Source organism: Cyclopterus lumpus, chromosome 14 (assembly GCF_009769545.1).
Source record: "Cyclopterus lumpus isolate fCycLum1 chromosome 14, fCycLum1.pri, whole genome shotgun sequence".
NCBI lineage: Eukaryota > Metazoa > Chordata > Actinopteri > Perciformes > Cyclopteridae > Cyclopterus > Cyclopterus lumpus.
The window spans coordinates 14,103,666-14,128,673 of NC_046979.1; the positions used below are offsets into that span (position 1 = coordinate 14,103,666).

Sequence of the window (25,008 nt, forward strand, 5' to 3'; positions counted from 1 at the left end):
CATGTACAAAACAAAATGTACCAAAGCTAGCCATACATTTTAGTTTTAAGTGAATATTGACTTGTGATGATACAACAATAGACTTTACTAAACTTGAATCAGCATTGACAACCATTAGGTTTACTTCAATAATACTACTTTCACACACACACACACACACACACACACACACACACACACACACACACACACACCAATTATCATGAATAGATTATTCTTCTCCGACCCTAACCTCTCAGACGTTGGTACCCAGGCCTCCAGCTCTGCACCGACTGGATGGTTATTACATTAGCTACTTGTGTTTCACAGAGACGGAGCCGACAGGGGAAGTTGACTTCCCTTTTGACCTCACTGCTACTCCTCGACCTGATTTAGTCATTACAGAAAACTTGACCCACTGAAAGCCAGATTGTTTTTTTAAATCTCTCAAAGTGTCTGCCTTGGTCTTGACAAACATTACATTTTATTATGTGACCAACTTAGATGTTGTTGTTTTTTCATCTATGGCAGATGACTTAAAGGATTTGTTTCCTTACATTTTTTTTTTTTAAAAGGTCTCTAGCATTAGCAATGCGGGGATGATTTTGGATTAATGTAGAGATTTATTCCTGTTCATACATGAAATGTGGAATTTAAACATATTTGGCGACTCCTTGTGGCAGTAACAAAAATAAATAAAACACTGGCACACCACAATGCAGGCTGCTGTAACCCCCCAGCCCAACCCAGAAGGAATGACAATGATTAGGGTAACATCAACATAGAGACTTAAAATATACCACACATGGCAGCTTTAATCAGAATCTTAAGGATTAACACTTAAAATATATCATATAGATCCAAAAAGCAAATGAAATACCAGCAGAGAAAGTTCCTAAACTAAAAGAGGGCATTTCTATTTTTACTGACCTGGTCCTTGTCTTTATCTTCCAACAGGAGACCAGGACGGCCAGTTCACCAACTGGCTCCGTGAAGACACCCCTGGGACTTGTGCGGCCCCCCGCTGTGTGGCCATGACCGTCCACACTTCTGAGAGTGGACATGAGAGCAGTGACAACTTCCGCTGGCTCGATGGCTCCTGCGCGCTGCCGTTGGATGGATACGTTTGCCAGTACAACTACAAAGGAATGTGTTCGCCACTGGAGGACGAGGGCCGTGGTCCGGCGGTTTACTCCACCCCATTTCACCTTGTCAGCACACTGCTGACCCACGTGCCCTATGGCTCTGTAGCTGCTCTACCATGCCCTGCAGACGGCTCCGACCCAGAAGCTCGGGCTGAGCAGACAGTGCTTTGCATGGAGAGAGACGACAAGACAGTGGGCTGGTCCAGGGATTCCCCGCTGTGCTCATCCAGTGCAGCTCCGCAGAACCAGGACTGGTGTAGCGAAGATCATGGCTGTGAGCAGTACTGTCAGAACACAGACACAGACTACTACTGTTACTGCTCGGAGGGCTTTACGATAGATGAGGACGGGTATGGCTGCAAGCCTGATCCCCTGAGCCTAACTGACCCACCAGAATTATCCGCTGACTCTGCCGGTCCCACTGACCAGCCCCATATCAAAGAGGTCTGTGTGGAGATGGGCTGTGAGTACGACTGTGTGGAGACACTGCGGGGCGTCCGCTGCACATGCCCCCCCGGTTACCAAATGGGTCCAGATGGCCGCAAATGTTCTGACGTAGACGAATGTAAACAGCAACCGTGTATGCAACTGTGTGTCAACATCCCAGGCACCTTCCACTGCACCTGTTACTCCGGCTACGAGCCGGATGAGGAGGGCGAGTGCGCAGATATCGATGAGTGCGTCTTTGAGGACAGCTGTGACGGCCCTTGTGAAAACACACTGGGGTCCTTTACATGCCTGTGTAACCCCGGGTACGTGTTGGGCAGCGGAGGAGAGTGTGTGGATGTAGATGAGTGTGTGGGGGAGTCGCCCTGCCAGCAGCAGTGTCTCAACTATATGGGAGGGTACCAGTGTTACTGTGACAATGGCTATGACCTGCAGTCAGATGGGCTTACCTGCCAGCCTTCGCCTGATGATGGAGAATATTCCACTCTGACCCCTGACCCCAGTGACTTCGCTCACATACCCGAATGGGACCCTGACCATGATATTCCCTGGGCCACCTCATTCACCCCGGACCCAAACTTTGAAGCTGACACTAACTTCGACGTTGGCTGGCTGACAGAAGCCCCTGAAGTACTCTCCCCTGACATGGCTCATGGTTCTGACAATCATCTGAACCAATGGGATGCCGTAGCACCAAAGCGATATCCGACAGTCCCATCCCCAACGCAAAAAGACAACACAGGCAATGAAATTGACCATGAGACTGAAGCTAAGACTGAAGGTAATGACGCTAGAGATAGGGGGGTGGCTGACACTGCAAATGGATCAGTCACTGGAACAAGGCAGGGCGAGGGATCTAAAGTGGATAGCACAGAGGAGGAGGGGGCTGAATCTGCTGCAGATGAACGGAAGCATGACAAGAGCTGGTTACTGGTGGCCCTGCTGGTGCCTCTGTGTGTGTTCCTCGTAGTGATGCTGGCTCTGGGGATCGTCTACTGCACCAGCTGTGCTGTGGACAAGAGCCTGAGCTTCTCAGACTGCTATCGCTGGCTACTCCCTACAACGCCTCCTGGCAGGAGGGACGGCAAAACCCAAGCATGAACCCTGAAATAAACAAATACACACACAGATGTTTTTTTTCCTTCCCATTTCTCTTGTGTGTAGCAGGGCTGGTCACTAAACCTACCATTTGGATTTAATAACTTTATGTTGCAGACCCCTTGTAAATACTTCACTTTCTGATTGTGTTTTTTAGAATTCAATAAAAACAATAAACTGATGAAATACTGTGTGGTTTTATTAAAGCTATTCAACCAACAAGAGTAATGAGAACTGGGGGTGAGGGGAGGGATATAGGTCAAGGTCTCCCACAAACCGGAACAAGTTCTCCAAAGTGTGACCTTGTCACGAGTTCCGGTTGTGTGAGAGACCATTTTCGTTATTACAGATGTTCAACGTTTACAGTGGCCAAATGATTTTGAGACGTCTTCGACTATGGAAAAGATCTCCGACGAGGATGGGATTCGAACCCACGCGTGCAGAGCACAATGGATTAGCAGTCCATCGCCTTAACCACTCGGCCACCTCGTCATGTGTCTGCACCTTCAGGCACTATTGGTACTTATTCCCATTCACGTAAATCTATTATTTTTATTCTTTTGATTGTTGTTACGGTCTTGTGTGCTTTTTTTAGGATACGATAACGTGTTTTTCATTCTTATCCGTGGCAAGATAATTACGACTTGAAGCGCAGCGAAAAGTCCGGCACAGGTACTTTGTGATTGGTTAGTTTTACCATCAATCAAATTGTACAACCTGTGATTGGTCGAGAGGCGGGTCTTACGTTGAATAAATACAGGAAGTATACAGCAGAGCATGAGACTGCAATTTGACGGAGCTATAGAAGAAAAGAAGGTAATGAGTTATTGAGTACCCACCTTTATACCTCTCAAAGTGAGCGGTTTGGATGCTCTTCATGCATAGAAATGATTGTCATACTATTGGGACGTACTGCTTGGCTGACAGCAGTTGTGGCAGCGCGTTTAAATGCTTCTGGCGCTCAGTAGCGGGCTTAGCTTTCGCGCGAGGAGCTAACAGTAACAAGCACGTTGAGTTAACTTGGCTGTTCGCAGTGGCCTGAATATTAAACGTATTTCCAGTAACATAACGATGTTTTCTTAAAAATAAGGGTCAAGTGGTTAATAGGCTGCTAATTGTAATTAAAGAATTTAAAGACGTGATTCGGATTGTTGGCACCTCGGTTTATTTTTAATTATTGGTATTAATTTCAAGTGAAACAGAGAATGGACTATAACGTGAAATCAACATGTATCTACTGTCACACATGTAAACAGCACAGCTATCAATGAAATGTTTCAGCATTGAGGTTAACCTATTCTAGTATAAGGAGCAGTGGGCCGCTAATGTACAACTGCCGGTGAGCACTTTGGGGGTGTGGTAACTTGCTTATGGGCACCTCGGCAGCGGCTCTTCAGCCGCCAGGTGTACTATTTATTTATTTTAAATACAGGCTTCAGTGCAACATGGTTTGATAACTTTTAAATGATGAGGTAAATTATCCTTTATTAATCCCCGTGGCGAAATTCTTCTCCATTTGACCCATCCTTGGTTATTAAGGAGCAGGTAAGCGCCGGGGAGCTACTGGGGGTTCAGTGTTTTGCTTAAGGACGTTAGACATGAAACTATGTAGAGAGCGGGGATCGAACCTTGTGCTTACCGGACGACCACTCTCTCACTGAGCTGCAGCCGACCCCATTAATTAATATTATTGGATTTTTTTTAAATATGAGATTTTGACAAAATAAGCAATTTAAAGATTTCACCTCGATTTAGGTGGTAAACTATAATAGTTAAACACAACATTTCATAGACTAAACATTTGTAAAGAAAAGTTGTCAACAGTTACGTCGTGGCAGCCTTGTTTGATAGGTCAGCTATTAAAGTATTGGGTAGAATTACAAGTAAAAAGTAGCCTTTTACCATAACTGTACACAATCTATTTCACTTGTTTAAACTTAGACAGTTGGGAAAATACTTGACTGTCAATACATTTAAAAAAAGACAATGATCTTGGTTCTAATTTGCAGTTTTTCTTTTTTCTCTGTATCCCTGCTCTCTCTTATCTCATTACTACCTGCTGTACATCTGCGTCATATGTGTCTTTATCATCCCATTTACACTTCCCTTCCTCTCTTAATTCAGTTCCTCGTCGTCAGTGTTAAACCTCAAACTTAAGATGGTGGACTCTCAGTACTACCTCCCAAATGAGATTGGTGTAGCGTCTCTTGACTGCAGTGAGGCCTTCCGTTTGCTGTCACCTCAGGAGAAGATGTACGCCCACTACCTGTCACGCGCAGCTTGGTACGTTACTTATCACAGGATGTTGCAAGTTAAAGTAAAGCGCTATATTGAAATCAATTTCTCACCTGTTTTTTAAAGAACACTGACTTAAGAATGAACTAAGTGACATCCTGTGGACCTTTGCTGTCTTAGGTATGGTGGTCTGGCAGTGCTGTTGCAGACATCCCCAGAGTCTGCAGATATCTTTGTCCTGCTGCAGAGAATCTTCAGGAAGCAGACGCCTGCACAGCTGGAACAGGTTGCAACAACAACTGGAATCAGCTCTGAGGAGTACCAGGTACACAGCGGTCTTGATGTGCCCTTTCAGCCACATACAAATGCAAACCTGTGTAAAGATGTTGATTTGTGTTCTTTTTTTTTTTTCTTGATTGATATTTTAGGCATTCTTGGTGTATGCAGCTGGTCTGTATGCCAACATGGGAAACTACAAGTCTTTTGGAGACACCAAGTTCATCCCAAATCTACCCAAGGTAAGGTGTTTTCTTTTTCTTTTTTTTTTAAATAGGCGTTGAAGGCAGTAAAGGCAACACCTGTACACTCTAATGCAATGTTAACATTTGGATTTCACATTTGTTTAACTGACATAGTTTAATCTATCTGCGTCTGTCCACCCAGGACAAGCTGAAGGCTCTGGTGAAGGCCAGCCAGGCATTCCAGGACCAGCCCACTGAGATGGAGGCTCTGTGGGACAGCTGCTCGTGTCTCCTCTACTCCCTGGAAGACAGACAGAAACAGCTGGGGTTGGGCGACAAGGTGTGATCATCTATAATTTAATAAAGGGTTCATGTCATCTGTGACCCTAAACTATATCATATTGAATGAAATGTTGATTGTGTTGTCAGGACATGAACAATTTGATACATGTTAAGATGACTTCTTTCGTTCTGCATTGTACTCACTGGTAGCAAAATGCCAAATGGTGTACAGTTAAGGTTGTTTGCAAAAAGCCAATCACCCTTTAGGAAGCCTCTGAACCCAAATTTCCTGTGGGTTCGATGAAAAAATGCATGGCTCATTAAGAATTTTTGCTGTTCTTCTTCAGGGAATTACCACATACTTCTCAGGAAACTGCAGTCTGGAGGATGCCGAGATGGCCCAGAAGTTTCTTGACTCTAAAGTAAGTCATATTCATTCACGTTGTTGTGTCCCTGATCTCTTGGAATAACCTGAACTTTATTTTCTTGTGTACTCTATTCTGACTCCTCATTCCTTTCTTGTTCCACTCAATTATGTTTTCTTTAATTTTCCTTCACCTCTGCCCTCCATTTCAATGGCTCACCTTGCTTCTGTGTCTTTTCTCACTCCTGTGTGTCTCAGTCTGGCGTGGCTTATTCTTTGCTGTGTTCTTGTGGTTTATCTCTAGAAACTGTCTGCTTACAACACCCGTCTGTTTAAGAGGGACAATGGAGGGAAAGCCTGCTATGAGGTGCGCCTCGCCTCAGCTGTGCAGAAAGGTCAGAACTACAGTCTTGCATGAGAACTACAATACAATTTATAAACATTTACAACTATCTTTAACCATATTGCACTTGTGACAGGATGTAATATGCATCACATGTTCATGTAGACTCTGCATGCTTTGCAAGACAAATTTCAACTTGTGAACTCAAACGATTTGATTTGTGATTACCAACAAATTGATGTGGAGAGTTTTTAATGCAATACATGTTGTTTTTATTTGCTACAGTCAGTTAAAAGTAATGATATGTACACTACTGCTTCACAGACTGCACAGTGGAGGGGGAATGCGAGTCATGCTGCGGCAGCTTCAACTTTGAAGACAAAGAGTTCACTGTGAAGAGGGGAGATTATGCTCCTCTCATGGAGAAGGTCTCTTATTACCTCCAACAAGCACAGGTGAGAGCATGGGTTCCACTGCAGAGTGGTCAATTTCCAGGCTGTGTTGTTTAAGCTGTTTGGAACCACAACAGAAAGAAAATCTCCCAAATATAAAGTTGATACAGTGGCCGAGTGTCCTTGAGCGAGACACTGAACCCCAAGTTGGCTTTACAGGAACCCACTGCTCCTACAATGCTTTTAAATTTGATGATTTAAAATAAAGTTTCATATATTTCTTTAGGAGTGACTGACAGAGTTGAGCCTAAAAATAACCTTCCTGCCACATTAGCTCTTGTAATTCCTCTGTTTCTAAATACTTTACACAGGCCTACGCTGCTAATGAGAACCAGAGAAAGATGCTGGAGGAGTACAGTCGCAGCTTCACCTTTGGCTCAGTTGACGCCCATAAAGAAGGCTCGCGCTACTGGATCAAAGACAAGGGACCAATTGTTGAGAGGTGAGCCCCAAAAACATCAGATGAATACAAAATGATCTCCTTATGATTTAAAATCATGCTAACCTTGAATCTGACTTGTAAAACAGAGAAACTATTTATCTTATGTTACAGACTTGCTGTGTTTTCTCTAGTCTGGTCCAAACTGACTCTTTAAACTTTGCAGCTGTTATAAAAGCTTCCAATGTGGCTGTTGAATACTGCTTTCATCATGTAGTAATCTCTGACCCCCCTCCCTCCCTTTCATCAGTTATATAGGTTTCATAGAGAGCTACAGAGACCCATTCGGCTCCAGAGGAGAGTTTGAAGGTAACTGGCATGGTGCTCAAGAACCGTGTGATCAATGTGTTCATTGACATGCACGCTGTGATCATGGACCTCTCTGGGTTTCTTTGCTGTAGTGCAGCGCTGAAGACTATTTAGGGGAAATTAACATTAGCCGCAGAAACGTTTCCCCGGGACTAGAAACCTTTTGAGGAACTCGCTGCGTTTTGACCGCCGGGACCAGAGTCTAGACGACCGTCACTGTTTGGTCAAACGCACACAGCGCCACTGCATTTCTTTGATTGATTGCATTCAATGTAAAGTTGGTCTCTGTCTGTCACTAGAGTGAGTGACAGGTCGTGCAGTATAGAGGGACGTCAGTGCTGTGAATGAGAGAAATCAATTCTGCTTGTTTGACTGCAGTTCTGCTCTAAATCACAACAATGGGCTGAGTTTTTCAACCTTTTCAGTTTCTTGAAAAGTAGTCCGGGGACAAAAACTTCCAGGAACTTCTTCGTGGAACTCTGCAATTGTGATTGAGCTACTTTTAAAATGGTTACTTAAGTCATTAAACAAAGCTTTTTACTCCAGTGGGTAATATGTAAATTGATTTTAGAGGGACATAGTATAAATAAGGTTGTTCAATACTTGGAATGACACAAAATGTGCACTATTTATTAGGGTAGAACTCAATCCTAAAGTTAAAAGAAGGGCTTATGTGTGAATGAGTTTATCTGTGTTTTTATAAATAATTTAAATCACAGCAGTGCTTATATTACACTCTTCTTCACGATTGGTCAGATTGTTTGATTTTCCTTTTTCTATCTCTTCACTCCAGGTTTCATAGCGGTTGTGAACAAGGCGATGAGTGAGCGTTTTGCCAAGTTGGTGAGCTCAGCAGAAGTCTTGCTCCCTGAGCTGCCGTGGCCCAGGGAGTTTGAGAAAGACACATTCCTAAAACCTGACTTCACTTCGCTGGATGTTCTCACCTTTGCTGGCAGTGGAATACCAGCTGGCATCAACATCCCCAACTGTATGTACACTCATGTAGTTTTAAACTAAACGCTATGTCAAATAACACCGTTGGGTTGGTTAAGTCTCGCAGTATTATACTTAATAATGTCTGTCATTGTGTGTAGATGATGACATCAGACAGTCGGAGGGCTTTAAAAATGTGTCGCTAGGCAACGTGCTGGCTGTAGCCTATGCCACACAAAAAGACAAATTGACCTTCCTGCAGGAGGAAGACAAGGTAACGCATGCCGAGTCCTGGTTCTCTTACACAGAAGCTCTTGTCTCCCTCACACACACTTGTAATTCTCCATTGTCGTATGTGTGTGCTAGGATTTGTTTATCAAGTGGAAGGGCCCATCATTCGAGGTGCAGGTCGGACTTCATGAGCTGTTGGGTCATGGAAGTGGCAAGCTGTTTGTCCAGGTCAGTCAAACATATTGATCTTTCCCAGTTAATTTCCTGATATCGGATTGAAGAATCATCGGTGAGGAAATAAAAACTGATCAGAGTTGTCATTGCGCCGTGTCTTCTCCACAGGATGACATGGGTAAATTCAACTTTGACCAGAGTAAGGTGACCAACCCAGAGACTGGAGAGCCGGTGAGTTTTAGTTTGTGTGGACAGCAATAACTCTGTGTTCATTTGGCAAAAAAGGACAAAGTAGTTTAAGGTGTGAATGTATAATAATAATAATAAAAAATTTTTTAGGTGTCCAGTTGGTATCGGGGCAGCGAGACATGGGACAGTAAATTTTCTACGATTGCTTCCTCTTATGAAGAATGCCGCGCTGAGTGTGTCGGACTCTATCTGTGTCTCATCAAGCAAGTCCTCAGGTACGTTATGTTTTGCACTCTTTTGATGTATCTTTGAATTTGACAACACTGTGCAGTAGTGACTGACTCTGTGAACCTAACCTGCTCACTGGGAGGGTTTTCCTTCTCCGTCTCCCTCTTACGGAGCGAGACGCGCTGTTTTATTTCCTCTTTCATACAGTTGACTGTATGTGTGAATCTAAAACCTGGTTGGACATTAGTTTGTTACTCCGGACTATCTAAAGTTACCGTTTTGTGGCTTTTGCCCATTCATTCAAATTTGCCACCCCTCGCACAGAATAAGACCCATGTCCTTCTTTTATAACACTGACTATGTGCACACAAGAGGGCTCTGAGTTTGTTAATGCAGTTGCAATAAAATGTTTATTGCACCTAATGGGTAATCTCAGTTTAAATAGTTAAAATCGGTATGGAGTTTAAGGCATGTTTTTCCTTCAGTTGCTGGCTGCTGTGTTTTGGCCCCGTTAGATTAAAGCTGAACAAAATGTATTGCTTGTCAGATTCCACCGCATTCTTATCCATTATGGACGTGTAAGTCTGGTAAATAATAAATTAATGGACAACACATAATGACATGTTCAGTTTTCTAGATTAAATGATATAAACGATCTGATCAGCTGTTCCTGTTTAATCACCCCAACAGTTTGTGAAAACTGCTCTCTGAAACGGGGCCAGGTGATTTGTGGCTGATTGCTGTGAAGGAGACTCGCGTGTTAAACATTGCCTCTGTCGTTTTTTTTTTGTATGTTCCAGTATTTTTGGCCACGAGGGCCAGGATGCAGAGGACGTGGTGTACGTCAACTGGCTCAGCATGGTCCGAGCTGGACTGTTGGGCCTGGAGTTCTACACAGCTGAGAGCAAGAGCTGGAGACAGGTAATCCGTCTGCTTAACAAGCTGCTTTTCTCCATACTTAGACTGATTTGAACCCTGTAATAATTGATCATGGCTTTATAAATACATACTTAAATTTAATTTATGTCGAACTTCAGAGATGCGTACCGTGTTTACAGGACAAGTCAACTTCCAGACTATTAGGCTTGTGTTTCTTACAACCTGACTGGCCCAGTTTAAAGGGTCTGTGTTGTTTCATAATTCAGTTTACAATAAGTCCGTCTCTGTTTAGATGAGTGTCAGGAGGAGGTGTAAACAGGCTGTCGCATGTCTCGATCTCTAAAGGCCCACATGCAGGCGCGTTTCGTGATCCTGCGAGTTCTGCTGGAGGCCGGGGAGGGCCTGGTGGGCCTGGAAGAAGTGACGGGACAGGACGGCAAGCCTGATGCTCGAATCACACTGGACAGAAGCAAGATCCACACTGTGGGGAAGAACGCCATCCACAGGTTCCTCTGTAAACTGCAGGTATGTTTTGGCATACAATTGCCCAGACAGCAGATTCTATATAACGACTACAACAAATCCTGAAAAAAATGTATATTGGATTGATGAAATCAATAGGATGCATGTCAGCTTGATTGCACTATAAGCCTTCAAGAGACTAATACTTTTGGGGTGCATTAACAAAACTACTTTTGAGGTCACGGTCAAATGTTTTAATTTCATTAATTTATTTGTCTGCATAAGAATCATGTTTAGTCTCCCAACATGTTGCTAACTGGAATCCACTGTTGTAGGTCTTAAAGGCAACGGCAGATGTGGAAGGAGGCAGAGCTCTCTATGACCTCTACTCCACCGTCGACGACGGCAGTGCTCACAACTTTGTGCGTCTCCGGGAGACGGTATTGTTGAGGAAAGAAGCTCGTAAGATGTTTGTCCAGGCCAACACCAGAGTCAGTGGTACGTACCTGCAGCTATACCTGCTATGGGGGTTCGTTAAAACGGATTACACTTGTTTGTAATACTTGATGACTCGCTTTATAACTGATCAAAATAATAAATAGCATTTTAAAAACATTTTACTCATGAACATTTGTAGTTACAGACTGTGGATGTGGTAAAGCCATTGTAGGTATGTATTCAGTTTGTGCCCGGCTCTCTGTGGTTTCCAGGGGACAGCGTAGAGTTGGTTGACTACGAAAGCAGCGCGGCAGGTTTGATTCGCTCCTTCACCGAACGCTTCCAAGACGACGCAGAGCAACTGGAGGCCGACCTTTTGGAGCTGTGCAAAAGAGATGCCCCCTGCTGGTGTTGATGGAGGATCTGCTTCAAAAATACCAACTGGAATTAGATGTTCTGTATGTGAAAATTGATTATTAATGGATGTTAAACACACAACTGTACTCCAAATCCTGTTCGACACTTCTGAAGAGACAACATACAAGTTGTATAGTATCAAACAAGTTTCATACTATACAATAAAGCCATAATAACAGATCTGCCTAAGACACCAGCCACAGTTTTTCTGTACATGACTTCGATCTAATGTTAGGTGTTGTCTTTGATATCACAATCAAATACAAATAAATGATTTGACAACTCTTTTAAAAGCATTTAGGACATGTATTCTTCCAATGAAGTATTGAGAACCAATGCTGCCTGACAATAAAAATGGCTCCTGGGTCATTTTTCACTATCAATGCAAGGTCAGAATTTGGCTTGAAACCTTCACAAAACGTTAATTATAATTATTTGTCCAGCCAAAGGCAGAATAATACCTGACACTAATTGTATGTGTAAAGAAGTCATGACTGATTACTTGACTGTATAAAATATTGATGAGTCTGGAAGGCCAAAGGAAGCGCTGTATGTACTCTGTTGACTGAACAAATTAAATTGGTTTGATAAGAATTTAGTGGCATTTTGTTTGTCTTCCAGAACCGTCAGACCGTCGTTCATTTCATTATGAAATTCATCCACAAGCTCAGATTGACTTTCAATATATTTTAGAAATTACCCTAATGCACATGCTTGATGTCTGTGTGTCATCTGCAGAGTTATTAAAATCAAACTGAACACTGTAGAAAGCACCGGTGTTGGTTTCCATCAAAGGAAGACTCCACAACTACAAGGAATCAGAATAATGTCTCCTAGTGTTGATTTGTAAAAGAAAAATGACTGAGTCCAAATTGACTTTAGTGCCAAATTTGAAGAAATTCCCTCTGGACGTTCCGGACGGATAGCCAGACACCAATAAACCTGATGGACACGCAAAATAAAGACAAACCGGTTAATTGTGATGACTTCCTCTCATGAAAGTTTAGAGTGAAATTACTAAATTACAGAAAATAGAAAATACTGATAAAGAAACAAATGGCTTTGTGTCCGTTCACAAAGTAGTCAAACAACTGTTGGTATGCTTTAGGAAATGTTTGGCAATGGTGCATCAAAGTGCACATCATTTGCAGTTGAAACAAAAAAAACAGTATTGTGACAAAGTTTTGGTTTTGAAAAACATTTAATTCAAAGCTTTGCTATATTCTAATTATCTCAGGGTGAGACCCTGAGATTCACATGTAACTCTACACTGTGCTTCATAATGAATGTAAATCAGTTCCAGTCTAAAATGTTTGTTCACTAGAGGCTTGTAGCATTGTCCTGTTGGTGGGCGGAGTAAGGTGGAGCCTCCGCTGCTCCCTCAAGGCTACTGAAGAAACTGCAGCTGTCTGTGTCGTTTAGCGAAGCAGCATTCATCTGTAAAACCAGACCCCTTTCCTCCTGTTCCCTCTTTGTGTGCGGGTCCTCTTTTGTGCCGTCTTCCTCCTTAATTACATCTGCACCTGCTCCATCCTCCTCTGCCTCTCTCTCTGAGCTTTGCTGATCTGGTCTTGAAGGAGCAGAAGGCGTGTGATATGCCTGCTCTTCCAGCTGAAGGAAGGACGGAGAGGTGAAGGGGGAGAGACAGAAGGGGACCTTCGGAGAAGGAGATGGGGACTGGTATGGTGAAAGGGACGGTGAAGCGCTGGGTGAGTCATATGGAGAGAGACATGGGGATTGGTAAGGGGAGAGAGAGGGAGAAGCCCCCGGAGAGCCATAAGGAGAGAGGGACAGAGATACTTTGGGGAAAAGGGGAGGCGCCATGGGAGAAACATATGGGGAGAGGGAAGGAGAGAGTGATGGCAAATTGGAGAAGCTGATCATTGGAGAGGGCTGCATGTAGTCTGAATCCTGTGGAAGAGTCTCCATTACGATGGCTCCAGCTTCACTTTGGCCCGGTTCCATCTGCATTTGGCCCCGGGTGTCCTGAACTGTCTGAATCTGAGCGGCTTCACCTGGGTTTTCAGCTTCTACCAGACCTTTACTGGGATGGACGGTTTCTTTTCCCCGTTTTTGGGCATTACATTTTCCTTTGGTTTTGGGCATTAGCGGTGGTGGAGGTGGAGGAGCGAGTGGGGGCGAAAGCAGGCTTGAAGACTCTGTGGAAATCCGAACCTTAAGGCTGCGGCTGAACATGCGCCGTCTGGACAACGAAGTCTGGGACTGCAGGAAAAGGGGGTTGATGAAACAGAGGGCGCCCTGGCCGGAGCCATAGTCCAGCTCTCGGGGGCTGCGTGTCGTGATTGGACAGAACTCATGGAACAGGGTGGGATTTGAACCTGCTCGTTTGTCGTCGGTGCCGGCACGAGTTGCCGTCTTGAGCTGGTTGTCTGAGTCGGGCTGGTGGGCTGAATCCGTCTGTGGGGCGTCAGCGGGCGAGACTGAGGTTACTGCGTCTGGCTTCTTCTCCTTGTCTCTCTGTGGCTTTGGGGCCTCCCGAGGCCCACGGACGTTTAGGTGGGAATTCCAGAATTCTATCAAATATGATGTTTCCTTATAGTGACACCCTGATTTCTGCTTAATTGGTCAATTTTAAACCATTTCCACATCTTCTGTTGTGCAAAGATGTGCACAAACATAACCTCTTAATGACTTTGAAATCATCCTCTCAGAATGATGTAATCCTGAAGTGTCAAAGAGTATATTTCATGGCAGAGGCCATATACTGTTGATTGTATTGTAATTCGTCAATGAAAGTTTATTTTAACCACTTTAGTCTTTCTAGTCATTCGTCCTTCAATTAACAAAAGTATGTATATGTAATGTGTTTATTACCCCGCAGCTGGGAGGTCATGATATTGATGTGCAGTGTGCATGCAAACAAGGACTTGTGTTCACCAACCTATTCCCATATGTGAGATGGACTCAAGCTCTTTGTGGGATGTCGCCTTTGCAATGGCTTCAGGAAGCTCCAAAGGGAAGCGTAAAACATCTCTGATACACAGACCACATACAACATTAACACCAACATTTGCTCTGGCAGATCAACAAATATTGACTGTGACAAGAGGAGAAACTGCTGATAACATATTATATAGGAAGTCAAAGTAACAGCTGAGGAAAATGAGAATGAGGAAGGCAAGATAGTACCTGCTGACACAGTAGAAGGAAATTAGTCTTGGGAGATCTGGAAAGCTGATGGCTGAAGTCTCCAGGGACAGAGCTGGGAGTGAGGACAATACAAAGTTGCATTGCAAAGTAGTCTCTTATTTTATGCAATTCAATTTAAGTATATGCACCAGCTAGTGCAATCGGACAACATCTTGATATGTGAGCACACAGGTACGACTACATATTTTTGTACTAAAGAAGGCAGATACAGTTTTAATGGGTCAGACACAAAAATCACAATATAAAACTCATGAGTTGTCATACTTTTGCTGGATTGTTCCTCCCTGATGCCAAATTGTTGAACAAAGGAGGGCACGCTGTCATCCGCCAAGCGCACACACAGAACGTTTCTCTGTGACGTGCGAGACTTGCGCACCAGGAAGTTCTGCGAGAGGACACGAGTGATTACTGAGTGCATGTGTGAGTGTGTAGGACATGGAAAGAGAGGTAAGGCCTACATGTATGTGGACATATGGTGTGCTTGTGATTTTATTTAGATTTAAGTGTATGCAGCTCTGACCCCAGGAGGCTCCCTCTGCAGTATGTGCAGAGCGGTGGCCGGGTTGATGGAGAGCTGCAGCCAGACAGGAACTGTGAGCAGGAGACGGTCCAGTACGCTGACGCTTCTCAGGGAGCCCCGGCCCTTTTGATGCCCCGGCAACTTCCGCTCTGACGACTGGTTGGGCTCCGGGAAGTCATACAGTGGCTCTACTTGTGCCATCTACACACACAAGCACACCCATTGCAATTAGTTGTCATGCCACTACTGCCCACGCACTCCCATAGTGTGTGCAGGCTACAGGTGGTTATTAGCTCACCTTGTGGCTCACATTAACAACACATTAACAAGGTAGATGGGAAGGATGCCTCCACACACCCTCTGTGTCTCTCTCTCTCTCACACACACACGCACGCACGCGCACGCACACACACACACACACACACGCAGCATTTGAAAGAAAAATAATTAATCATAAAAGAGTTTGAAAAGTGATAAAGTTGGATGGACAGCTGAATCCTTTGCTTGTGGCGAAGTAGTGGCAAACAGCAAGTCCAGACTTGGGAAGGTGCAGCAGCTTAAATGAAATAGCACTAGAAACAAAACATTTCAAATATAGACACAAAAACACACGCACACACGCACGCATTCACGCACACACACACACACACACACACACACACACACACACAGCGATGTAATAATAACTAAACATAAGCTAGCAATGATATTGTTTGGCAATGTTTTAGAACAAATGGGTCAGTCCCCCTATTAAAGTCTTACTGCAGCCTACATGTCAACATCTGTCTGGATCCGCAGCGCGCATTCCTGTAAAACGCGCACATTTCCTCTTCAAACTATGAGGATTCCTGCTGTACAACGACACCACGTTGGTGTACTGCGGGATTATAGTTGTTACATTACCAGACTCGCTGTTTACCTCTTTGGCCCGATACTTCTTTGTATCCGCTCCGGATCCACTTTATGTTGACACGCTGCTGTTTTTCCATCAACTTCTCAAGGATGAAAACTTTGGCCTGTCATGACGTGTGGTCTCAGATCCGGAGACGTCTCGCTCCTTTGGCTCCTCCTCCTCGCTCTCACCTGGAAATCGACATGTGATCCTGGACAGCCTATGGCACGGGCCGCAGCAGGGCTCGCGTGTCTAAAGCAGTATTATATTTGAATAAAGTTAATAGTAATAGTGGGCGAAGACGTACTCGGACATCGAATTACAAGTAAAATAAATAGCAATTAAGCACAGTGTTATACAAGTCATGCATTTACATGATTACATTTCATAAATGTTATGATTAAAATATACTTAAATAACGTAAAAGTAGACTTATGCATTGTTGGCCATTTCATTAAAAAAATATATTGTATTAAGTGAAGGATCTGAGTAGCCTAACTGTAAGTTATTCCCCACTACCCCCCATTGATATGAAACTATTAAATCAGTGGCATGTAAGTTTGGTAATATAGCCGTCTGAAGTTCAGTAGACCTTTCAGGACACACGGTGCTCCATAACTCAACGAACGTGATCGCCACACGTCAGATCAGGTTTGGTGTCATTTGTGCTTTCGTGTCGTGTGTGCACGAACATACGGGACACATCAAGTGTCACACCAAGTCAGTCAGGGACTGTGTTCAAACGGGACAACTCTAGACTCTTAAATGAAAAAGAGGAAGAATGCGCCAGCCATGAACACTAACCAGTCGTCAGGTGCAAATGTGATGAAACTGCGCCCCTGTGGTTTTCCGCCAAACATCGTCCGTCGAGAAACCGGATCCGGAAGTGAGGTTTGAAATACAGCTCCAAGACCGCGTTGGGTAAGGAGTACGTGAAACGTTACTATGCTAGCATAATTATACGACTTCCCCCCCGTTGTAAACACAATGTAATGCCATACGATTAACGGTAGTTAATATACGTTACTATAATTCACACCAGCGATAGAACTCGAGCTTAAGCAAATGTGTTATAACTCTGATGAAATCACTGCGATAGCTAGCTAGCTAGCTTAGCTAACGTTAGCTACATCGTTAATGTTTGCGTTTAACAAAATGGCCAGTAGTGTCGTAGTTTTTAGCTAACCGTACATCTTACCATAAAACCAGTTGTATGTTATGTTGTATGCGTCGTTTGTCTGACATTAACTAGCGTGAAGTCGGTTAACTTTACAGATGCACAGACTTCATTTAACGGTAATCTGTTTTCGCCGCGAAAGTGAACGGCTGTATTAGCTCCGTTAAGCTAATGACACCCGGCCAGCTCACGTCACTATGTTTTTTAGCAGATACTGTAACTAGTTAATGGCTTTAATGTTAAATAACCCCAGCTGGCAGTGTGACTTCACGTGTATTAAATCAACTGATTAACCACGCGGGAGGAGATCCACTAACGTTAGCTGACGTTAGACCGTTAACGTCACCAACATCCAATGTTTTTCTCTTCTACAGATGCCTGTTTGACACAGAGATGAGCGGTGAGAACGTGAAGTTGTTTGTCGGGAACCTTCCTTTAGATGCAACTCACGACGAGTTAACGAAGCTCTTTTCTCCATATGGAGAGATCAACACCTGCTCTTTGCTCAGACAGTATGCCTTCGTCACTCTGAAGGGAGAGGGGGCAGCAGACAGGTATTCAACGGGTCATTATTATGTAGATGAATGAATTGACAGTCTATAAATAGTCTTGCTTATGTTGGGGATACAATCTAATGTGGATATGAAAGTTTATACACAAACACATTTAAACAAGGTATTTGCCACTTTTGCTCATCATGAAGCGAGTTAAATTATGAGTCGACTAAGTTTGCTAAATTCTGCTAAATCAGTGAATTTAGCAACCTGTATGTTACAATATGACAAACATCCCAATTATGATGAAGCAAACTCGATGTCAGTGTGTGACACTGCTGTAATTTAAAAAATGGTACAGGTATGCATTGGTCATGTACAGTAGATAAGGAAAGAAAATTTGACCCACACGGTGTAGCTTGTGTTAATAAAGAACAATTTAAAGTCTTAATATTTGCTCATAACATTCTAATGGAAGAGCTTACCAAGTAACACGTCTATAAGAAAACTAAAATACACTCAGTCGTTATTTGTGTCCAGCAGCCTTTTTGTAACGTAAGAAGCACAGTGTCCAGGGGGTGAAATGCTTAACCTAGCTATTGGCATTTTCTCAAGGTGTTAATAGGCAACTAGAATTGTAATGCATTTAAAAAAGTCTGACGGACAAAGATCAAACTGAACTAGAGAAGCTCATGAGGGTCTATATGTTTCCATAATATAACTGACAGGCTGGCTGGGTTTCGTGCTGCAGTATTTAAAACACTTTGAAATACCCAAATTACTTTAGAGGCTTTGTTTGGCAAACAACAGTTCCAAGATACTTAAGGTTCTAAAGGCCATTTACAATTTGATGCATGGGATCCAATGAAATATAAAATCACTGGTAAAACAAAAAGACGCCTCAACATATTTCTTATTCTTACTCTTACAGGGCCATACGACATCTTGATGGCAAAGAGTACAGAGGCAGGCCCTTGGTGGTTGAGGAGTCACGTGCACGCCCACCCAACTCCACTAAAGTGTTTGTGGGGAACCTCGCCGCAACATGTTCAGCAGATGACCTGCACGGGTTGTTCTCAACCTTTGGAAGAGTTTTAGACTGTGACAAAGTCAAAGGTGAGTTAGAAATCCCATCACCAATACTTGCTACGAAAAGGTTATTCATGAAAAGTATTAGAAAAGATCTTGTTGAAGTCCTAATCTGTAATGTACTAAAATGAACTGGGTGGTATCTGTACATTGTAATGTAACAATCGTCTTCAGATTATCTTGTCACCTAGACAGTTTTAATAGTTACATTTTGAAATAAATTGTGCTGAACAAAAAGTGACTAGAAATATGGGATGGATGTATTTTATTTTTAATCTGTCTCATGTTAACGCTGATCTTCCTGTATACTCTACAGCCAGATTATGCTCAAATGTTGGTTATGCATTTGTGCATATGGAGAGGAAGGAGGAGGCCCTGGTAGCTATTGACGCACTCAACGGGACCATGTATAAGGGCCGTCAGTTGGCTGTAGAGCTGTCCAAAGCCCAACCTTTGATCAACCAGATTGCAATGGCTGGAAATTCAAACAACCCAGGTAGTGTAGCGGGTAAAGATGAAGTTATCCATTTCTGTTTTGCATCATATTAAATGCTGAAAAAAACTCATATTCTACTTGTTTTTTTTCTCCTTTTGCCTTGTAGGTGGCAGGGAAGGTCTTCTTCCGCGACCACCTCCATCATTAGAGCACCATCAGAGTCAAGCAGCTGTGCTAGCAGCAGCTGCAGCCGCTGCGGCTGGACTACCAATACAAGTTAGTTAATTCTCCAGCAGGGCATCCACGGTCTTGGAAAACATTACATTTATGATCTCTGAAGACCAAGCTAATGCATTTATGAACAGTCCCAAGCATCTGTTACTAGGCTCGTTTGAACCAGACATTTGTAAACTGTGTTTGTATGTGTGTATATATGTGGAGTTTGAGTATATCGTTTTTTTATAATGCTTTATTTTAAATACTGGCATTTCTCATCTTTCTTTGTAGGTTCAACAAAGTGTCCATAATTCATTCTACAACACCACATCCTTTGACCCCACCTATGCTGCTTTGAAGGGCATTACAAGTGCTAAAGGTGCAGATGGGGTGATATACGGTGCTCTAGCCAGCCAGGTGTATGGATCTGTTGCTGACCAGGTGTATCAAGATATGGCCAATCACAATCCTGCAACTGTTGCCACTGTTGAAGAATCAGAGTCACAAACTGGACCAGATCCAACAACGCTTTTCGAGGCAGCAAGAGCAAAGTTCTTTCAGGAGGGACAGAAGGTAGTACAAATATATAATGGTCTCTTCTGTGTTATTTAGTGTTGTACATTGATATTTTTTCATCTTTTGAATTGAAGGTTCTGGCAGAGCAGCAGTCGGGGAGAAAAGCAGCATCTGCAGACAGTGAGCGAGATCGCAGCCCAATCAGAGGAAATCGAACCCCCCTCCTCCCCGACCCCGTTCCAGGATCCTTTGGTCAGATCCGACCTAAGCGCCGTGCCCTACTGCCCACGCCACCTGGAGGACCTGAAGAGACCCCAGCAGCCACCAACACACCTGAAGGGTCAGATCCTGTTGCTAGGTACACATAATACATTTTGATAAAAGATGGAGGCAGAAGAAAAATAAGCCCGTTCAGCCTGCTTCCACTTGTATAATAATATAATAATAATATATTTATATGGAACTAGTGGAGCAACGGATCATAAAGCTCGCGGTTTGGATCGTATCACGGGATTAGTCACAGATCAGATCAGCAAATATAACTTTTAGAGCGCCTTGATCTTGCCACCGATACTAATTGCCAATCATTGAGCCATTTTGGCCGATACAGATCCCTTTTTTGGGGGGGGGGGATTATACAAGGCGTCAGACTCTTTTTTATTTATTTTTTGCTACTGTCTCAATCATTTCAACCTTTTTGAAGTGAGTATAAAACATAAGCACTTCTACATGTTAACCTATCAATTTAAACACCGTTTGGTTGTCTACGATGTAACATTATCAAAGATCGTCGACTAGAAAAGCATGAATGCCAATGTCCTGATTGCATATTTTCCTGAATATTGGCGGATACCGGTCATCAGTAAAACTTTGTTTCACGCTCAAGGTTAAACTGTAATTAATCTGCGGTTTACAAGTATGCCGAACCGTGAGGAGATCCATACAGACAATGGATTGACGGGTCCATTACATAACACTGATCAATAAATACTTACATTATTGTAAAGTGATTTGTTAACATTAAAAAAAGAAGTATATAAACATGCACACGTTCATTATTTTAGGCGAGAAATGTGCTTTTTAGGACTAACCTTTCTTTGTTTGTTTGTTTCCTTTCTTCAACTCTAAACTGTACTCCAGGTCTTACACAGAGTACTACCAACAAATGCATCAATACCAACAGTATCAACAGTACCAGCAGCAGCAGTACCAGTACCTCCAGTATGCCTACACCAATCCCCCTCCTCCTCCTCCGCCTCCACCAGCCACCACACAGGCACAGGCCTCCACCACAGCACCTCCAGGGACGTACACGGCACCCCCAACGTATGCAGCACCGGGAGCCTACGCACCGCCAGGAACATATGACACTTCAGGAAGTTACCACGCCTCATCAGGGAGCTACAGTGCTTCATCTGGAAACTACGATGCCTCGTCAGGAAGCTATGATTCATCTGGAGGCTATGGGGCACCGGGAGCATATGATTCATCGGGAGCTTACGCATCAGCGGGAGGCTACTCCGCATCCACACCGTATGAGCAGACAGCCGCACACGGGCAACCCATGCCCCAGCGCCATGATTACCCTTACCACACGCCAGAACCCCCTTATCGATAGTCCCACCCCCACACACTCCTTCCACACTGCAGATGTGTGTGTGTGTGTGTGCGTGTGCGTGTGTGTGTGTGTGTGTGTGTGTGCGCGCGCATGTGTGTGCATGTGTATTTACATAAGGGACAGTGTAAACCAGAGAGGGAGCAAGGTTGTAATTCGAATGTAATTCAAATCGGAAGCATTTCCCCTTTTCTCCATCCTAACCTAGTTTCTAACTAGCTCGCCTGTCAGTTGATACCTGTGGCTTAGTGGGACAGCTAAGTTTGTAATATTGTCAAGCGTTCAGTTTCTGTTCGATGGTGTGAGGCACAGCTGGTTCCCCGTTGGCTGTTAAGAAAGTTAATTGTTTTTTGGAAAAAAGTTGTACTCAGGCCAGAGTAGGATATCATAGGAGGGGCTTTTGTTTGTACTCAATCAAGGCCTTTTATATACTCTACATAAACATGTGCACAAAATTCCTGAGAAACCTTTTATAGGAAAATAAGTCTAAATTGATGCATCATCACACATTTCATTTACGGCACAAAATGTAATACACTGATTAATTACTAAATAACAATAAAAACACACTTTGATTATATAAACGGATAAACTTGCAAAAAGAAAATTATCAACCTGCCTTTCTGGCCTCTTTACGAGATGCATTAGGCTTGCAGCCTTCTTTTTAAAAACAAAAATTTCAGAAGTCCACAGGTATGATAACTATTTTAAAATCTAAATCCAAACCCACACGCTAGTGTTGTAGGAACAACCTGTGTGGAGTATGTAACAGGCCTCCGTTTGAATTCAGCTGCATTGACCCTTTTATAACGTCCAGACATTCAACGGCCCGATTGGTAATACATGTCGACTACTCGAGAAGGCAGGCGCAGTGAAATGGAGCAGTGCTTCAGCGAGGTTTGTGTTGCCTTTACTGAAGAACCTTCTTTTTGTAAAGATCGAGTGTTTGTGACTTGACCGGCTTGTCTTGAGTTCCAGGCTGGTTTCACTGAATGACTCACTCAAAGTGATATGTATAATTTTTGTCCTCTATTTTGGGTCATGGACATTTTTGATATGGCAAATTAAATAGACAGATAATCGCAAAAAGCAACTTCTTGTGTGAAGAATCATTACAGTAAATTTGTAGTCACACCGGCCTTTACACAGGATATTGCCAATCTGATTATGCATACGTTAAGTTTCATAGTCACAAGGGATAGCCAGGTGACTCAGATAAAAGGATGAAAATATATTGGGATAAAACCTTTTCAGAGATTAAATTATAGTCTGTGACTTGGATGTTTTCTTAGAGCGGTTTTCCTTGATTTACCTTTCTTGAGTTTTCTTGCTTAGCCCGGGCTCTGTATTTTTCGAGGTATACACAAACTCAGGAGTTAAATATATCCTGTTAAGAGTTTTGTTCCAGTTGGTGTTTGCCTCTACAACATTATATCAGAATCATTAAGTAATTTGTCGTCTTTCAAATGTCTTTCTTTCTTTGGCATTGAACCGTTGTGGCACGTGGGTGGATGAACTTAACATGCTGCAAAATCAGACATTTTAATTCGATTTTTGAAGTGCAGTTCTAAAATAAATGGGAGCTAGCAGTGTTTCACCATTTGAGCTGAGAGCAGGTACAAGTGTGTTTCTTTTTTCTAAAAGCTGTGCTGTGGCGTGTCGCTGATGTGCATAGCGTAGGGTTATTGACTGAGTGCATATGAGGTGACAGTCTTGGTGCTGCAGGTGAATATGAGGGTTGTTTTGGATTTAGTAAAGGCTGCTGATTTTTCCGAGTAGCCGTGAGAAGGGCTGATGCCCTTTCCCTCTTCTGATCTCTCCAGAGTCACACACCTCTTTTTGACACACGGATTACAGGCTTCCTCTGCATTCATACCACACCTCGACATCGCCACACTTATCTAGATGTTTTTTTAACTGGGTTCATTGCATTTCACTCGTGTAAAGCAGGCTACACGTGCAAATGATACTAATGCACACCTAATTCCATCAGTATTGTATGACTTACAGTAGTAGTTCAGTTCGTGATTGTACCACACCCAAGTTACTCATCTTATTCCTAATTTGCCACCTGAGTTGGTAGTGCTGTGTTAGGTTTAAGTAACACATAGGCTCTCTAAATTTCCACATTATTCCACCTTCTCCATTTGAACTGTTAGTTGCATGCCTTGTTGTTGCTGCTGCTCCAGCCACCTTCTTCCTCTTGCTGATTATTGCAGCTAGAGTGGGAGGGAGCCAAACTGAGCCCTTGCCCTGGACGTACGCCACAAGCAGCTGTAGCGTGGGATGGGGAAAACAGCAGCGTTAGGCCTGAAACTGCTGTGGACGATGGGGTGTCCCCCCACTAAGGTAAACACTCAGACCACACACTCCTGCCCCTCCCTGAAAACACCCATACGCACTCTCAAACACAATCATACATGCACTTAAATCCATCTATTCCTCTCCTGTTTTCAGGGAGTTTTGTGTCAGGATTTCAGATTTCTGGAAATTAATCTCACATCCTTTTTTGAGGGGAGATGAACTTTTTCCTGCTTTTGATTTTTCCTGGTCATATCCCTGCATTTTCCTCCCCAAACATACTCTGCTCATACATTCCTGCTCCCAATATACTGACCGCTCACACACCAGATGCAGACACGCATATCGTCTTTTAGTCTAAATCTGAAGCAGGCACGTTGTTAGTTTACCTGTATCTTAACGGCCTGCCACTCAAAGAGTACCAGGCAATTACAGCTGGAGCTGGACGTGGAACATTTAGGTAGGATGGGTTATGTTAGTTTATGTAAATGTGCCCTCGGGACCACTTTGGGATAAAGTGCCTTGCGTAAGAGCACATCGGTAGGCCCTTCATTTCAGAGTTGAATAACCTGGCTCAGGATCGGTTGCTGATTCAACGCTCGACTCCCCTTCTCCCCCCAAACAACGATTTTTGATGCCACATTCAACTTGTATGAATGACAATGAACACAATTATTATCATTTTGTTTTAAATTACATTTTGTCCTATGTTCTTTGAAATGTTTAATTATCAATAAATACATTTGAATTGAACTGTAGCTTCTGTGTGCATATTTGAAGATGATTATGAATCGGTTCACGTATTATTGCTTTTAGTGTTTATTAGTCACCATTAGGTATTGTATTAGAACTGTAGCTAATCATCCTGGGATCCCCAAGTGTTTGTAAAGGATTCACCAAATAACTTTAAAAGCTCAGCATCAGATGACGTTTTATTCAATTTTCTTAAAACATCAACCTATGCGTTTAAAATAAAAAAAACAATAATTTGATAACAATCCAAACCTGTTGATAATACAAAAAAATATAATGAAGACATTGAATGTATGGAATTTCATTCCCTGCTTACAAGACAT

General features: G+C 43.1%; 4 protein-coding genes and 1 non-coding gene across 13 annotated transcripts in view; 3 read left to right on the plus strand and 2 right to left on the minus strand.

Annotated features, from left to right (window-relative positions):
- Nucleotides 1-2,855, plus strand: part of LOC117742335 (endosialin-like) — a 4,170-nt gene extending 1,315 nt beyond the window's left edge. The window contains exon 2 of the mRNA XM_034549546.1: nucleotides 937-2,855. Within this exon, the coding sequence (XP_034405437.1) occupies nucleotides 937-2,672 (1,736 nt within the window). The 3' untranslated portion in view covers nucleotides 2,673-2,855. The remainder of the gene's footprint in view (nucleotides 1-936) is intronic.
- A 106-nt stretch (nucleotides 2,856-2,961) lies between these two features.
- Nucleotides 2,962-12,099, plus strand: dpp3 (dipeptidyl-peptidase 3). 2 transcript variants are annotated; one of them, XM_034549435.1, is made up of 19 exons: nucleotides 2,962-3,188; nucleotides 4,794-4,952; nucleotides 5,085-5,229; nucleotides 5,333-5,422; nucleotides 5,568-5,705; nucleotides 5,995-6,069; nucleotides 6,316-6,406; nucleotides 6,679-6,809; nucleotides 7,118-7,248; nucleotides 7,496-7,554; nucleotides 8,348-8,542; nucleotides 8,649-8,761; nucleotides 8,854-8,946; nucleotides 9,061-9,123; nucleotides 9,232-9,356; nucleotides 10,110-10,230; nucleotides 10,534-10,713; nucleotides 10,986-11,148; nucleotides 11,361-12,099. In XM_034549435.1, exons 1-19 carry the CDS (start codon nucleotides 3,019-3,021, stop codon nucleotides 11,501-11,503), a joined length of 2,385 nt encoding a protein of 794 aa, XP_034405326.1. In that variant the 5' UTR covers nucleotides 2,962-3,018; the 3' UTR covers nucleotides 11,504-12,099. The 2 variants fall into 2 exon arrangements, with proteins under 2 accessions (XP_034405326.1, XP_034405327.1); XM_034549436.1 differs by lacking the exon at nucleotides 2,962-3,188 and adding an exon at nucleotides 3,404-3,485.
- trnas-gcu lies at nucleotides 3,080-3,161 on the minus strand. Its single transcript has one exon. It is a non-coding gene; the product is annotated as a tRNA-Ser (tRNA).
- A 29-nt stretch (nucleotides 12,100-12,128) lies between the features above and the next one.
- LOC117742295 (ras and Rab interactor 3-like) lies at nucleotides 12,129-17,244 on the minus strand. 2 transcript variants are annotated; one of them, XM_034549438.1, is made up of 7 exons: nucleotides 16,893-17,244; nucleotides 16,100-16,340; nucleotides 15,197-15,397; nucleotides 14,941-15,061; nucleotides 14,656-14,728; nucleotides 14,408-14,499; nucleotides 12,129-14,039 (listed from the first exon to the last, which is right to left on the minus strand). In XM_034549438.1, the coding sequence occupies exons 3-7, from the start codon at nucleotides 15,395-15,397 to the stop codon at nucleotides 12,826-12,828; spliced, it is 1,701 nt and encodes a 566-aa protein (XP_034405329.1). In that variant the 5' UTR covers nucleotides 16,100-16,340; nucleotides 16,893-17,244; the 3' UTR covers nucleotides 12,129-12,825. The 2 variants fall into 2 exon arrangements, with proteins under 2 accessions (XP_034405329.1, XP_034405328.1); XM_034549437.1 differs by having other exon boundaries at nucleotides 16,116-16,340; nucleotides 16,893-17,243.
- On the plus strand, nucleotides 16,957-24,685 carry LOC117742296 (RNA-binding protein 4-like). 7 transcript variants are annotated; one of them, XM_034549445.1, is made up of 9 exons: nucleotides 16,957-17,016; nucleotides 17,640-17,819; nucleotides 18,691-18,875; nucleotides 19,165-19,344; nucleotides 19,451-19,560; nucleotides 19,792-20,073; nucleotides 20,151-20,374; nucleotides 21,157-21,549; nucleotides 23,851-24,685. In XM_034549445.1, exons 2-9 carry the CDS (start codon nucleotides 17,659-17,661, stop codon nucleotides 23,852-23,854), a joined length of 1,539 nt encoding a protein of 512 aa, XP_034405336.1. In that variant the 5' UTR covers nucleotides 16,957-17,016; nucleotides 17,640-17,658; the 3' UTR covers nucleotides 23,855-24,685. The 7 variants fall into 7 exon arrangements, 6 of the variants coding, with proteins under 6 accessions (XP_034405336.1, XP_034405331.1, XP_034405335.1 ...); XR_004611019.1 differs by having other exon boundaries at nucleotides 16,962-17,009; nucleotides 21,157-23,980; nucleotides 24,089-24,685; XM_034549444.1 differs by having other exon boundaries at nucleotides 16,962-17,009.
- Nucleotides 24,686-25,008: the final 323 nt, after the last annotated feature.

Coding starts and splice junctions, on each gene's coding strand:
- LOC117742296 (XM_034549440.1), top strand. CDS start 17,659: ATGAGCGGTGAGAACGTGAAGTTGTTTGTCGGGAACCTTCCTTTAGAT. Junction 17,820..18,690: donor GGAGAGGGGGCAGCAGACAG/GTATTCAACGGG, acceptor TTACTCTTACAG/GGCCATACGACATCTTGATG. Junction 20,074..20,150: donor TCTTTCAGGAGGGACAGAAG/GTAGTACAAATA, acceptor TTTGAATTGAAG/GTTCTGGCAGAGCAGCAGTC.
- dpp3 (XM_034549435.1), top strand. CDS start 3,019: ATGTTCAACGTTTACAGTGGCCAAATGATTTTGAGACGTCTTCGACTA. Junction 6,070..6,315: donor AGAAGTTTCTTGACTCTAAA/GTAAGTCATATT, acceptor GTTTATCTCTAG/AAACTGTCTGCTTACAACAC. Junction 8,762..8,853: donor TCCTGCAGGAGGAAGACAAG/GTAACGCATGCC, acceptor TGTGTGTGCTAG/GATTTGTTTATCAAGTGGAA.
- LOC117742295 (XM_034549438.1), bottom strand. CDS start 15,397: ATGGCACAAGTAGAGCCACTGTATGACTTCCCGGAGCCCAACCAGTCG. Junction 15,062..15,196: donor TGCAGAGGGAGCCTCCTGGG/GTCAGAGCTGCA, acceptor GTCCTCTCGCAG/AACTTCCTGGTGCGCAAGTC. Junction 14,500..14,655: donor TCCTTCTACTGTGTCAGCAG/GTACTATCTTGC, acceptor TCTGTGTATCAG/AGATGTTTTACGCTTCCCTT.